The following is a 13,478-nucleotide window of genomic DNA, read 5'->3' on the forward strand; positions in this document are numbered from 1 at the left end:
TATTTTTTGTTAATCTGTGTAATATGTCTCTTGTTTGATGGTTTAAATAAAACTTGAACTTGAACTTGATTTCATTGATTATTGTGTATGAATCATAGAACTCACCCCCAAATCAATCACTAAGTTTCAGGCTTTGGAGGCCCAGGGGGGACTTTCATGATGTTATTTGGTACATGGAGATCAAATATGAAAAGTGTGAAGGCAAAAATTACAATGATTAAATAATTGCTTAAATTAAGTACCATACAATGGAGGGTATCTAGCATATTGCTCTTACATGTATTTTGATATCTGAATAAAAGTATGCTTGGAATACCACATGATCTTATGGATTTATCCTTTTAATGCAAAAATGCAATGTAGACTGTTATTACATGTTGTGTCAGATAAACAAACTTTTGATGGATAAAACATCTGACAAGTCATTTCATGAAATGCTCCACCAGGCTTAATTTTCAGCTTCAGACTCCAAGACCGTTAATGAAATCCCCAATTCTTAACAGTATTTGGATCATGGTTTGCATTTGAACAGAACGAATAGCAAGATGACCCGGTTGACTGGTCTACTGTGCGGACTCGGATGGGACCCCGTTGCTCAATCGCCCATGCTGCCTGATCATGATATAGAGCTTGCCTTTGATACAAAGATCAAGAAAGAAGATGTATCCAAGGTACCTATCTTTTCCATATCTTCTAAATAATTTGAGCATTTCACAGTATACAGTGCGTCCCACAAAAAAGGAAACCAGTTTTCAGAGATGAATTACACAATTATTAAACATGTTTTTACTATGAATTTGAAACTTATGGTAAGAGTGGAATCTCATCTTTAATTTGAGACCAACAGCTTAGCAAATCATTCACACATGGCAGGTTACAAATAATAGATGTTGAGGCCTATCAATAACAAATTGCGCAGAAACTCATGTAAGAATCTGAAGCGACTCTCATTTCAGGGATCAGAGAGAGAAACTTAACAGAATACAAAAAAATGATGATGAGTCAGTCGTCCAATAAGCGCAGTTGTCGTATCACAAACAAATCTTGTCCAATTTTTTTGCGCAACCTGATTTTGACATTGAAATTTCAAACTCCTCTTGCTCATTAATGCGTGAAGTGTTTGTCACATATTGGGTATCAAAATGTAGAGGAATAATTGAATTGTATGATGATGTAAATGAAATATCGTAATTAGTTTGATTCTGAAGAAAAAAAGTTGTGGGAATCCCGGTTTCCTTTTTCTGGGATGCACTGTATAAGCCTCCAATGTGGTGTGGTCCCGAGCCTCACTTTTTAAGCAGAGGGTCATGTATTTCAAACCCACGCCAGCAGTCCTGGTGGTTGTCTCGTAGAGATTGTTTGGAAGTTACAAGCGACTTTACAAACAACTGAATCAAAGTGCTGAATCAACATCAATGAAAATTTGGTGAACATCATTTACCACCAAAAAGGATCCCCAGTGATTTGTGAAAGTTTCTCGTAATTTGCGAACAGCTTTATGAAACATCCAACTGACCTGATAGTCTCATTTACATTTTACATCCTTGTATTATGAAATTTGTACAAATGATGATACAGAAACATCTTAAGTAATTAGAATTGATCAGAAAGAGAAAAAAATGTACCCACAATTTTGACACTAATGTCAGGACAGTATTTGATGCTGGTTTTTTTTTTTTACTTAAGCTAATCATTACATGCTCTCAAATGGAAACACAACAGAAACAAAGGAATCACTGTTAACTTCAAATTGGCAACTTTTTTTTTCAATATTTTGGTATCATTCATTTTGACTTATGATATGTCTAAGTTTATGATTGCTAATTTTAGGGACCTAATGAATGTTGTATATGTCTTTCCATCCTATGTGTGTGTTTCATTTAAAATTTTGGCTTATGTATTGTTCACATTTTATTTTTGTTAAAGGATGAAATTAAAAAGAAAATTAACTATTGTGGCCATTTGAGAAGCAAATGCAGAATAACTTTGACCTTACAAAATCTATACTATCTCTGTTTGATTATGTGTGTTTCATTAAAAATTTGATTGTGCTTTTATCATTTGTTTTGACTAATGCTATGTCCACATATTATTTTTTCAAAGTATGAGAATGAATATTGGAATCAGCAATGGTTGCCAATTTGAAGAGAAAAGGCAGAATAACTTTGACTTCATGAGATCACTGCTATCTCTTTTACTATTGTGTGTTTCGCTTAAAATTGTGCTTTTATTATTCATTTTCACTCAAGTAATGTTCACACTTTATTATACCCCAGCCAAGCAATGTTTGAAGGGGGTACATAGAAATCAGTGTACGGTTGGTTGGTCCCTCCGTTCGTTGCAAATCTTGCGCTTCGAACTACTTCCTCAATTTTTAACCAATTCTCATGAGATTTTGAACACCCGCTGCTCTTTTGCAAAAAGATATGCAATATGCACTTTTTTCGCATGTGTTGGACAAAGTCTTGCCATGGTAACGGTATATTGAAGCAAAAATTAGGCAAAAATCTTGCGTTTCGAACTACTTCGAACTACTTTTTAACTAATTCTCATGAAACTTGAGGAGGAAAAGTAGAGTAATGGTGATCTGTATGAAAGCTGTGTACCTCTTCTGTTCCTGTGTGTTTGTGTATTAGATGAATGGACTGAGATTTGCTATCAACCTAGCTCTTGCCTCCAAAGATTACATAGCTCAGTGGGGAGCCAATGCTACACATCAGATTCAATGCCAGGCCAGGGATGCTCTCATTGGGTAAGATTCTACGCTGAAAACTTTTTTTCAAGAATTTACAGAATTTTATTTCTCGCACCAGAACTGAAAGAATCCTAATGGCAAACGTCCATCCATCCTTCGTGCTTCGTCTCTCACAAATGTAAAGTTTACATGGAAAATTTGAAACTCTTACTAAACGTCTTCTGTAATCAATCAAGTACTTGTGTTGGTTCTTGTTTATCAATTTTGACAAGTCATATATCATTTTTGTCTCGCCTGAATAGCAGAAGCGAGACATGGGCACCACTTTTCCAACAGCCATGTCAGCATCGCCAATATTGGGATCTTAACCAAGGTTAAATTTGAAAGTAAATGGATCTATTTCTTAGGACTTGTGCATAAGGGTAATCAAGTATTTCTGACCATCTTGCTTGCTTTTCAGGTCATGTGACCAAGGTCAAAGGGTATTTTATAATTAAGCGAATGTTTTTTTTTAAATGATTTTTAAAATCTTAGTTGCCTTCAAACTCAGCAATGCTGCTATATTGATTCGCATAGTATAAGGTACTTTTCTAGCTCCATAAAAATTTGTAAAATTCATTATGGTTGACTTCTTGTTGGTTTTCGAGTGGCAGATCACATATTTTACATCTATATAATTCAGGTCAATATGCCAGCAGCTAACTAATTAGTTCTTTCTTTTGGCATGCTTTTATTCTGTTTAATAAACTCTCAATCGATCCTTTTTATCATTCATTTTAGATTGTTCACAGCCAAACGCACACGTGTTGACAACCCAGTAAACTACCGACATTCCTATGCATGGGACCAGGTAAATATAACACTGGGGTCCATCTTACAAAGAGTTGCAATTGATCCGATCAATCACAACTATGGAAAGCCAGCAACATCAACATCTAAAATACAAGTTTGTTCAATATATTTTCTAGAATTGAGGTATATTCATACATTCACTGTTTTTTCTTGACAATTCAGTATGATTCTCTTTGTTTTCATAGGACATTGAGCAAATTTCCTGAAGGAAAAATTATAACATTGATGGATTTCCATATACTTGGGATTGATTGGATCAATCGTAACTCTTTGTAAGACGGGGCCCTGACATCCATCAATTCTTTAAAGTTGATGATATATCTTCAGTCAGAAAAAAGGTTATTTTACAGGTATTGGATATCGTTGTCTCAATGCCTGTGATAAGTTAACCAACATCATTTCTGCAGTCAAGGGGGAACCAGGATTTTCCAAATGGGGGGGGGGGAGCATTTTGTACAGGAAAAATTATTCCCCAAAAAATATAGGATGTGCCCCCCCCCCCACCTGGATCCGCCACTGTCTGTAATTTTCATTCAGTTTGTTACATTCTTGATTGAAATGTACCCATATTACCTTTTTATAGTTAAACTTCTTCAATAACATACTGTACATGTAAGTATTAGTGTGTGGCATTGCTATTAATCTGTTGGACAAGATGTAATTCCAGTTAACCCACATTTCCTGTAAGCCCTATCATGAGTTGTTGAAGTACACAATGCAGGCGAGACTTCCAGGGGCATTCCACTTGTTGTGACATAGAGCCCTGTTTTTGCCTACCGGAGGTAGGACTCGAACCTGTTTGACAAGGGATGTCTGACCACCCACGCTGAAGTTTTAGGTCACCACCCACCTGTTACATCTAGAAAATTGCTTGGCTGAGGTCCGACTGAGGCCTACACATGTACCTGGGGTAGGGAAGTAAATTTCGATTGTTCCTTTCCGTGGTCAGTCCTGGGGCCTGTCTTACAAAGAGTTATGATTGATCCGATCAATTGCAACTATGGAAATCCAGCTACGTCAACTTCTAAATTGTCTGTTTGGTCCAAAAATTTTCGAGATATGATGCATATTTATACATTCAACTTTTTCTTGAACATACAGAAGACATTGTGCCAATATCCTGCGAAAAAAGTTATGACATTGATGGATTTCCATATACCATTTCCATTGTATCATCGTAGCCCTTTGTAAGACGGGGGGCCCTGGGCTCCGTCTTACAAAGAGTTACGATTGATTCGATCAATCTCAAGTGTATGGAAATCAATCAACGTCATAATTTTTTCTCTAGGAAATTTGCACAATGTCCTTTGAAAACAAAGAGAAGCAAACTGAATTTTGAAGAAAACTGAATGTATGAATATACGTCATATCTGGAAAATATTTTGAACAAACATATATTTTAGATGTTGATGGCTTAACATAGTTGCGATTGATCGGATCAATTGCATCTCTTTGTAAGACGGGCCCCTGGTGTATTAAATTCCTGACCACTTTTGGTTCATCTGAAGGTAGAGACCATAATTTCAACTTCTAGAAACAATAAGGATTTGAAAGTGGTCTAGAACAAGTGGTGACTATCAGTGTCTTACTCAGGGCATACATAAATGATTTATTTGACCTACCCTGTTGAGCATTTTGGCCCAGTGGATTAGTCTCCAACTTTGAAACAGAGGGTCTTTGGTTCAAATCCCAGCCATGGCATAATTTCCTACAGAAGTTGATCCATATTGTGCTGCACTCAACTCAAGTGAGGTAAATGGGTACTCACTAGGATTGATTCCTTGGCCCCGTCTTACAAAGTGTTACGATTGATCCAATCATTGTAACTCTAAGGAAATCCATCAGTGTCGTAATTTTTTCTACAGAAAATTTGCACAATGTCCTTTGTAAACAATGAGAAGCATAGTGAATTTTCAAGAAAACAAGGAATGCAAGAATATACATCATAGTTGGAAAATAATTTGAACGAACATTCATAATAGATATTGACGTTGCTGGCCATCCACAGTTGTGACTGATTGGATCAATCACAACTCTTTGTAAGACCCTTGAATGCCCAATGCTGTAAATGGCAGCTTAATCTGAAGCCGTTAATGGTAATACACCTTGGAATAGATTATTCCTAGACAGAGGCCTTATTTTGATAACTATTATTAGTAGTTGGTAATATTACCATCTGCCAAAAAAAGAGAAAAAGATATTGCACTATTGTTGTCAATGGGCATTCATGGTTTAAGAACAGGGCCCTGTCTTACAAAGAGTTGCGATTGATCTGATCAACCTCAACTACGGATGGCCAGCAATGTCAACATCTTAAATCAAGTTTGTTCAAGATATTTTCTAGATATGATGCATATTCGTACAATCATTGTTCTTTTGAAGATTCAGCGTGATTCTCTTTCAAAGGAGATTGGGCAAATTTCCTGTAGAAAAAAAATTATGGTATGGATGGATTTCTTTATAGTTGATATTGATTGGATCAATCGTAACTCTTTGTGAGATGGGGCCCAGATGCTTTCTTTAGAAAATTGCAGGCTTGACAGACAGCCAGTGATGTTTGCAAACAGGAACCCAAGTAATGTAGTTATATTATTGGCGATCTGCTAGATAAATATGATCAAAATTGATCAATATTCAAGACTATTGATATTATCGCCAAATTATAGGCATCAAATGTTTTAGTGAAGACAGCACATCATCGTGCATTTTACACTGTAATTGGATCGTCTGTGATGATCCAGTGCTTCATCTAGCTGGTTCTCGCTGACTCACTTGTAATTATTTTTCACAAAAGATGAAACAGAGTTGGTTTTCATGTTGCATTTTTGGTTTTTTGGACCAGTAGGTTCAATTATCTGCATTAATTCCTGAATGACGACAATGAATTAACATGATTACTGTGCATCCTCGTACCAAGCCTTGAAATAAGCAGCTGCAGACCGGGGGCAATTTTTCAAAAAAATTTCCCCCGGCTCACGGGCTTTTTACAGGAACCGGGGGCGATTAAAAATAATATATATAACGGTGAACCAGACCGCAAATTTTTTTATAGTAAGCGCAGCTCCTGCAATTTTTTAATTAGTACATGAATAGCATGCTAAGTATTAGGCTTATTCAAACATTTAAGAAATCAGATTTAAATGTTTAAGTGTGTTTTGACACCCTCACTCCACATCCCTTTTACAACCACACATACCGTATGGGTACTAGTATTCAACCCGGCATAGTTCAAAGATTTTGACATATTCCCCAAAATATTTAGAAATAGGGAATTTATCTTAATTTCATACCTTTGTTATTTCCAGGGTAATCTGTTGTCAGTATTTTCTTTATCAATCTGTCGACTGTATGTGCAGAGGATTGAATTATGCGGCGATGGCCTTTTGCACTGAATGGTACTAGTATTCAACCTAGTGAGGATTGATAGCAAATCTTAAAAGGGTTTGGATTGCTAAATTAGATCTAGATCTATGTAAGTCTCTTGCTTTGATTAATTCCCTGTTTGGTTTCATCTCAAATGGTCTAGTCCATAGTCGGTTGGGACAAGGTCAGATTGAGAGACAGGGCCAAAGTTTCATCACTAGGTTGAATACTAGTGCCGACGGATTGAATACTAGTGCCAAAAACCGTCGTCGTATAATTCGATCGCCCGCGCACACAGTAAACTGGTTGAAGAAAAAAATAACGGAAAAGAATAACCAGCATTTGCTCTTGGAAATAAGACAGGTCTAAAATTCAGGTAAATTCTATATTTCTGTATATTTGAAGAAACTCTCCAAACGGGTTGAATACTAGTACCCTTACGGTACATGGGCTTATTTATTTTTCATCTTTAATGAACCACGAACAATGAACCCCCCCCCAAAAAAAAAAAAATAATGATAAAAATAAATGAATAAAATAAAAATATAAAAAAGAGAGAGATGAAGAAAGAAAGAATTCAGATCAAATAATAATAAATTTAGAAAAAAATAAATAATTTTTAAGGTTTTTTTTCATAGTTAGAATCACGGGTGTGGGTGAGTGTTTGTGTGTGATTGTGACTGTGAGGTGCACTTGGATTGCATATAAATTATGTTAAAGAAATGAAGAAATGAAATCAATATCTAACTCAGTCTATTCAAATTCCAGCACATAGCCACAGGCTATGTAGTGTATTGTAGGTTCATGTACCTTAAGTTTTTCACAAGTTATTTGAAAACGCAGACCCCACAGAAAATGCCTTTCATTCTGGGAGAGTCTAAATTTGGTGAAAATGTATTCATTAATAACTTAAATATTCATCACAATGAAGAAATCATAAAGTTTTTTGACATTTTTCAAAAATTAACATGAAATCTAAACTCTATCTGAAACGGAAAATCACCATCACTTAGGCCATTACTGATAGAATTCTCACCCAGAGCTCTGGCAGAGAACATGAGCTCAAACTGGCTAGCTTAGACCACACTCAAGTGCACGGCGTCCTCCCGTTTTTTTTTAGATGGAGCCTTGTTTGATGATTTATTGTCTGATATTTACCCCTCTCCAAGAAAGAAATTAAAAAGCTACAATTCACAACTATAGGCTAAGTGATTTCGGATTATTAAGGCTCCGTTTTCATTGTGAAGGAGGTGATGAAATGAAAATGAAATGAAATCCATATGTTAATTTTCAAAATAGACATGTAATTAAATACCCCCAAAATTTGCTTTGCCCAATTGATCGTGGGCCCGGCAGCCACTGTGCAGCCCCAGATCAATGAGGCTGTATCCCTTTAATCGTTGAACGCCAAACAGGGTAGCAGCTACTCCCATCTTTTAATTTCTTTTGGTTTGATGCGGCCGGGTTTGAACTTCTGACCTTCCGGTTGTGAGACGCACACACTACCAACTGAGCCAACACACTGGCATGAAACCCTAATTGGAAAAGGCATTGTCTAGTATTTGTGATGTGTGCTGGGTAATATGGCCTGCTGGCAGTATTGTGGGTTGCACAAATTATCTACTACCATGGGTGTGTTTCACATAGAATGAAGTGTGACTTAAGAGTCGTACTCAGTTGGGTGCGTTATAAAACCCATCTTTGCATTGTTCAGATCATGCGTACTGGACACGCATTGCTGTGTGTCTATCAATCAGATAATGTATTATTAAAATAACATGTGAACGCTGGCATTTAAGCACGACTCTAAGTCACACTTCATTGTTTGTGAAACACCCCCAGGTTATTCCTTGCTTCAGAAATGTTTCCTATATACAGTAAATATTAATTCATCACTTTCTCCCTGGTACATGTAATTTAAAGAAAAACAACTGTATTGAAATTCACTTCAATTTGTCTCGAGATCCCAGTTTATTTGAAAGATTGGCCGCTATGTAATACTAAATTTGTAAATGAATCAACATTGGTATTCTAAGAGTTGACAGGCAGAAAGCCTTGGCTTAAAAATTTGAATTTGAGAACAATGATGTTTAAGGATTTTTTTCAATCACATCTATCCAGGACTTGAGTGTAAAGTTTCTCATTTAGATTACGTATGATATTATAAGCAGGCATGGTTTACCTTCTTGCTGTAAGCGAATATATACAGCATTAAGAAAATGACTTGATATCACTGTTCTCAAAATCACTGATTGAGTTAAGACCTTTTTACTGTTATGTTCTTTGCAGGCACAGGTGGGATTTGTCATTTTATTTTTTATGACACCTAGATAGATCCTTGCCATTTGATTGGTTGTTTGATATTGATCATTCGACCCATTTTACAATGACATCATCAAACATACAATTTGGCTCCATTCATTGTGCAATTTTGGATCCATACGATTTTGTCAATTGCACGCGTGCTAAGACCACCGGCATTACACGTGAATTCATTCGCACTTGCAATGTGTATTACTGTGTATTTATGTGGCAATCTGCAGACTGCGCCCGCCCAGCTGCTTAAACTGTATGAACTTTGACTTCTAAATTCTTAAATGTCAAATGACAAGGATCCATATTCAGATGTCATATAAAACAAAATAATGAATGTTTTGTCAATCGCGCAATGGACAGAATGTTTTATTCAGTGAGAGATGAAAAGGTTCAACCCAGCTACGCCTCATTGAATAGATCATCAACTTTCACCTCATGAAATATTCTGTCCATTGCACTCATAAACATTCGTTATTTGTATACCATTGTATGTTTCTTGATTTTGTTGTAAACTGAATCTATTAGGTTATAAATGGTGGTTCATGTCATCTATTTTTTGTTAAATCCTACATACATCCCTTTTGCTCCAACATGGTATTCATACTTTTCATGTGACATAGGCCGGTAGTCATTCCACAACACCGATTAGTGTAATTCTTTATAAACAGGTATTTACAGTATAAGATGGGGTGCTTTCACCTTTTTAATATGGTTAATTTGGGGCATGGCATGATCTTTAGGTTTTAAAGAGATCGTGGTAAAATGTGAAGTGCATGATTCAAGGAAGAGTAGCATTTGTATCATTTAATATTCCATTCATACATAAGTGTAGAGTCCAGTGTTTTTTTTTCCAACTGTTTACTATCAAAACTGCCATTGTTTCATATCTAGCCCCCTTGCTCAGCTATTTTTTTCATGCCTGCAATTCAGAAGTGAAACGTAGATCTATGCCACTTTTCTAATGGTGGTGACTTCATCAACATCAAATCTTAAAGGACAAGTCCACCCCAACAAAAATTTGATTTGAATAAGAAGAGAAAAATTCAACCAGCATATATAGCACTGACAATTTCGTCAAAATCGGATGTAAAATATTAAAGTTATGACATTTAAAAATTTTGCTTAATTTCACAAAACAGTTATACATGTATGCACACCCTGGTCGGTATGCAGATTAGGGGACTGATGACATCATCCACTCCCTATTTCTTTTGTATTTTATTTTATAAAATGTGAAATATTCTAATTTTCTCCTTATTTTCATGTGAAACTAAGTTTTTTCCTCCTTGAACATGTGGAATTGCCAATATTATAACAATTTATGATTCAGTCCAGTTGGTCCTTATTGTCAAATCTGTAAAAATTGAAAAATTGTATCATTCAAAAAATAAAAAGACAAAGGAAATAGTGAGTGAGGGACATCATCGACTCTCTCATTTGCATGTCACTGATTTGTGAAAAATAAGCGAAACTTTAAAACGTCAAAACTTTCTTATTTTAGATCCGATTTGGATGAAATTTTCAGCGTTCAAAGGATTAATGATAATGAAAAGTGTTTGATATTTCAATATGACATCGTCAACATTCCTGCTGTATTGAATTCTGTCATTCAGGAGGCAAGACGGCCAGAGCTGTTCCACTTGTTATTTGAGTTGTTTTATGTTTTTGTTTTTGTTTAATCTCAGCTTGATGAGGCATCCATCATGCCTATCATGAAGGAAGACTTCACCGAGGATAATTTCCCAATGCTCTACCAGTTTCACAATGGTGTGTACCTAGAGAGTCCTGAAGATCCTGAGGAAGATGAAGAGATAGCCAGGCTGAAAGAACATCTAGAGGATCTCCATGAGAGAGCAAGCAGGTAAGACAGGCTCACTGCATTCATTTACATTTGTTTTTCCATACACGGGAGAGAGGCATGGGCCTAGGGCTTGTGTTAGTCCAAGGCCACATCACCTGCTGTGCTGCCTGTGAAATTCCCCTATTGAAATTCCCTGTTCAAGATATAATAACCCTTATCATTATCATTACCATTACTAACATGTACTACCATCATCATCATCACCATAATCACCATCATCATCGCCATCACCACCATCATCACCACCATCATCATCGCCATCATCATTACCATCATCATCATCGTCACAGTCATCATCAACATTATCATCATCACCATCATCATCATCGCCATCATCATCATTATCACTATCACCAACCACTATCATCATCACCATCATCATCAACATTATCATCATCACTATCATCATCACCACTATCATCATCACCATCATCATCAACATTATCATCAACATTATCATCATCATCGCCATCATCATCATCACCACTATCATCATCATCATCATTGCCATCACCATCATCATCACCATCATTATCACCGTCACCATTGCCGCTGCCACTACTTTCAACCATCATCATTTATCATTATCATCATCATCTTCATCATCACCATCATCATCATCATCATCATTATCATAATCACCACCAACGCCAACACCATCATTGCTGCTGCCACTACTTCCAACCACAATCATCATCATCATCACCATTGTCACCATCGTCATCATCATAATCACCACCAACACCATCACTGCTACCGACACCACCATCATCATCATCACCACATGATATACTGTAGGAAAGACTAACTGAACACTATATAGAATGTTCAACTTTAATCATTCAGTCTTGATAATTGTTCCCATGTTTCTTCAGTAGACTCATAATCCATTTCATCTCTCTTCTCACAGATCGACCGTTCACTTTGTGAAGCCAATCACGTGTATCCTGTGTGACGTGCAATGCTACTCACCTAGAGATCTCTACTATCACCTCCAGAATACTGCTCACTTAGAACAAGAACAAGCCCTGGAACCGCCTCCTCTAGTATGATGATTACCTCAGGAGTAACCAAAGATCTTGACTAATATCCCAAGAACACTGCTCATGTCAAAAGCTTTGGATCTTTCTCTCTCTAGTCTGGTAGTGACCCAGAGTTCTATACTCCACGTTACAAATTCCGCTCACTTAGAGCAAGAACAAGCCTTGGAACCACCTCCATTAATCTGATAATTACTTAAAGATCTACACTGTTATCTCAAGAACAAAAAAGTGTTGGATCTCTTTCAAGTCTGACAATGACCTGAAGATCTCTTCTATCAACTTCAGAACACTGCTCATTTAAAACAAGAACAAGCTTTGGAACCACCTCCTCGTGTATGATGATTACATAGAGATCTATACTACTGTTTCAAGAACACTACTCATGTAAAAACTTTGGATCTCTCTCTCTAATCTGGTAATGAACTCAAGATATTTACTGTCGACTTCAGAATACTGACTATGCGGAACAAGAACAAGATTTGGAGCCACCTTATTTAGTATGATGTTTACCTAGAGGTCTGTACTGTCATCTCCAAAACACTGCTTGTGTGGAATGATATGCGATGATGATGTAATGACCTAGAGTTATTTATATCAAACTGAGAGTAATGCTGACTTAAAGCAATAACAAGGTTTGAAGCCACCTCCCCTTGTATGATTGGACCTTTCTCTAGTATGAGCCTCAAAATACTGCCTTCTAGGAGAGAGAGAGACCCCCCCCCCCCTGAGAACCCCCCTCCCCCATTCCCACCCCGAAGACTGATAATGTCCTCAAACTCTTTACCATCATCTGACCTGGATCTCACATAGAATGAGAATAGGCCTCAAAGTCCTCTCAAGTCTGGTAATCATTTAGAGTCCAATACATCGACCTCGGAATACTACCCACTTACATTTTCATATCTCTGTATAATTTTTTTTCCTGGAGAACAAGTCTTAGATCACTCTCCACTTTGAAACAGATTAGAGATCAAGTACATTAGCTGAAATGTGTGCATGTAGCAGCCCCTTGAAATAGAAATAAAAATCATCATTTTTATTTCAGTTTGATATTCACAATAATATACAATACCTGAGGTTGTGTAATTGAATCAAATGGGTATTCTTTAAATATTGAAAGAAACCATTTCTTTTCATTTGTTGAGAATATTCCACTGTTGTTTCAATACCTTTATTTCCTTTTACTGGTAGGATTTTTTTTGGCAGATAAATGTTAGAATACAAATTATGTACATTGAAATTTGAGGTTATTAGATGCCAAATACGCATTATCTGATGCAGGATACATGATTATATTGTGTCTTTGTACAAGGGGATGACATCTTTTATAGGATAACCATATTTATAG

The 13,478-nt window shown here is 36.5% G+C and overlaps 1 protein-coding gene across 2 annotated transcripts in view; it reads left to right on the forward strand.

The window, feature by feature from the left end:
- The window catches only part of LOC129264464 (ATP-dependent RNA helicase TDRD9-like), a 70,802-nt gene extending 57,961 nt beyond the window's left edge, over nucleotides 1-12,841 (forward strand). For both annotated transcript variants that reach the window (XM_064102640.1, XM_054902345.2), the window contains 5 exons: nucleotides 533-671; nucleotides 2,637-2,752; nucleotides 3,476-3,545; nucleotides 10,912-11,087; nucleotides 11,998-12,841. In XM_064102640.1, the coding sequence (XP_063958710.1) occupies nucleotides 533-671; nucleotides 2,637-2,752; nucleotides 3,476-3,545; nucleotides 10,912-11,087; nucleotides 11,998-12,139 (643 nt within the window). In that variant the 3' untranslated portion in view covers nucleotides 12,140-12,841. The remainder of the gene's footprint in view (nucleotides 1-532; nucleotides 672-2,636; nucleotides 2,753-3,475; nucleotides 3,546-10,911; nucleotides 11,088-11,997) is intronic.
- Nucleotides 12,842-13,478: the final 637 nt, after the last annotated feature.

Source organism: Lytechinus pictus, chromosome 7, assembly GCF_037042905.1.
Source record: "Lytechinus pictus isolate F3 Inbred chromosome 7, Lp3.0, whole genome shotgun sequence".
NCBI lineage: Eukaryota > Metazoa > Echinodermata > Echinoidea > Temnopleuroida > Toxopneustidae > Lytechinus > Lytechinus pictus.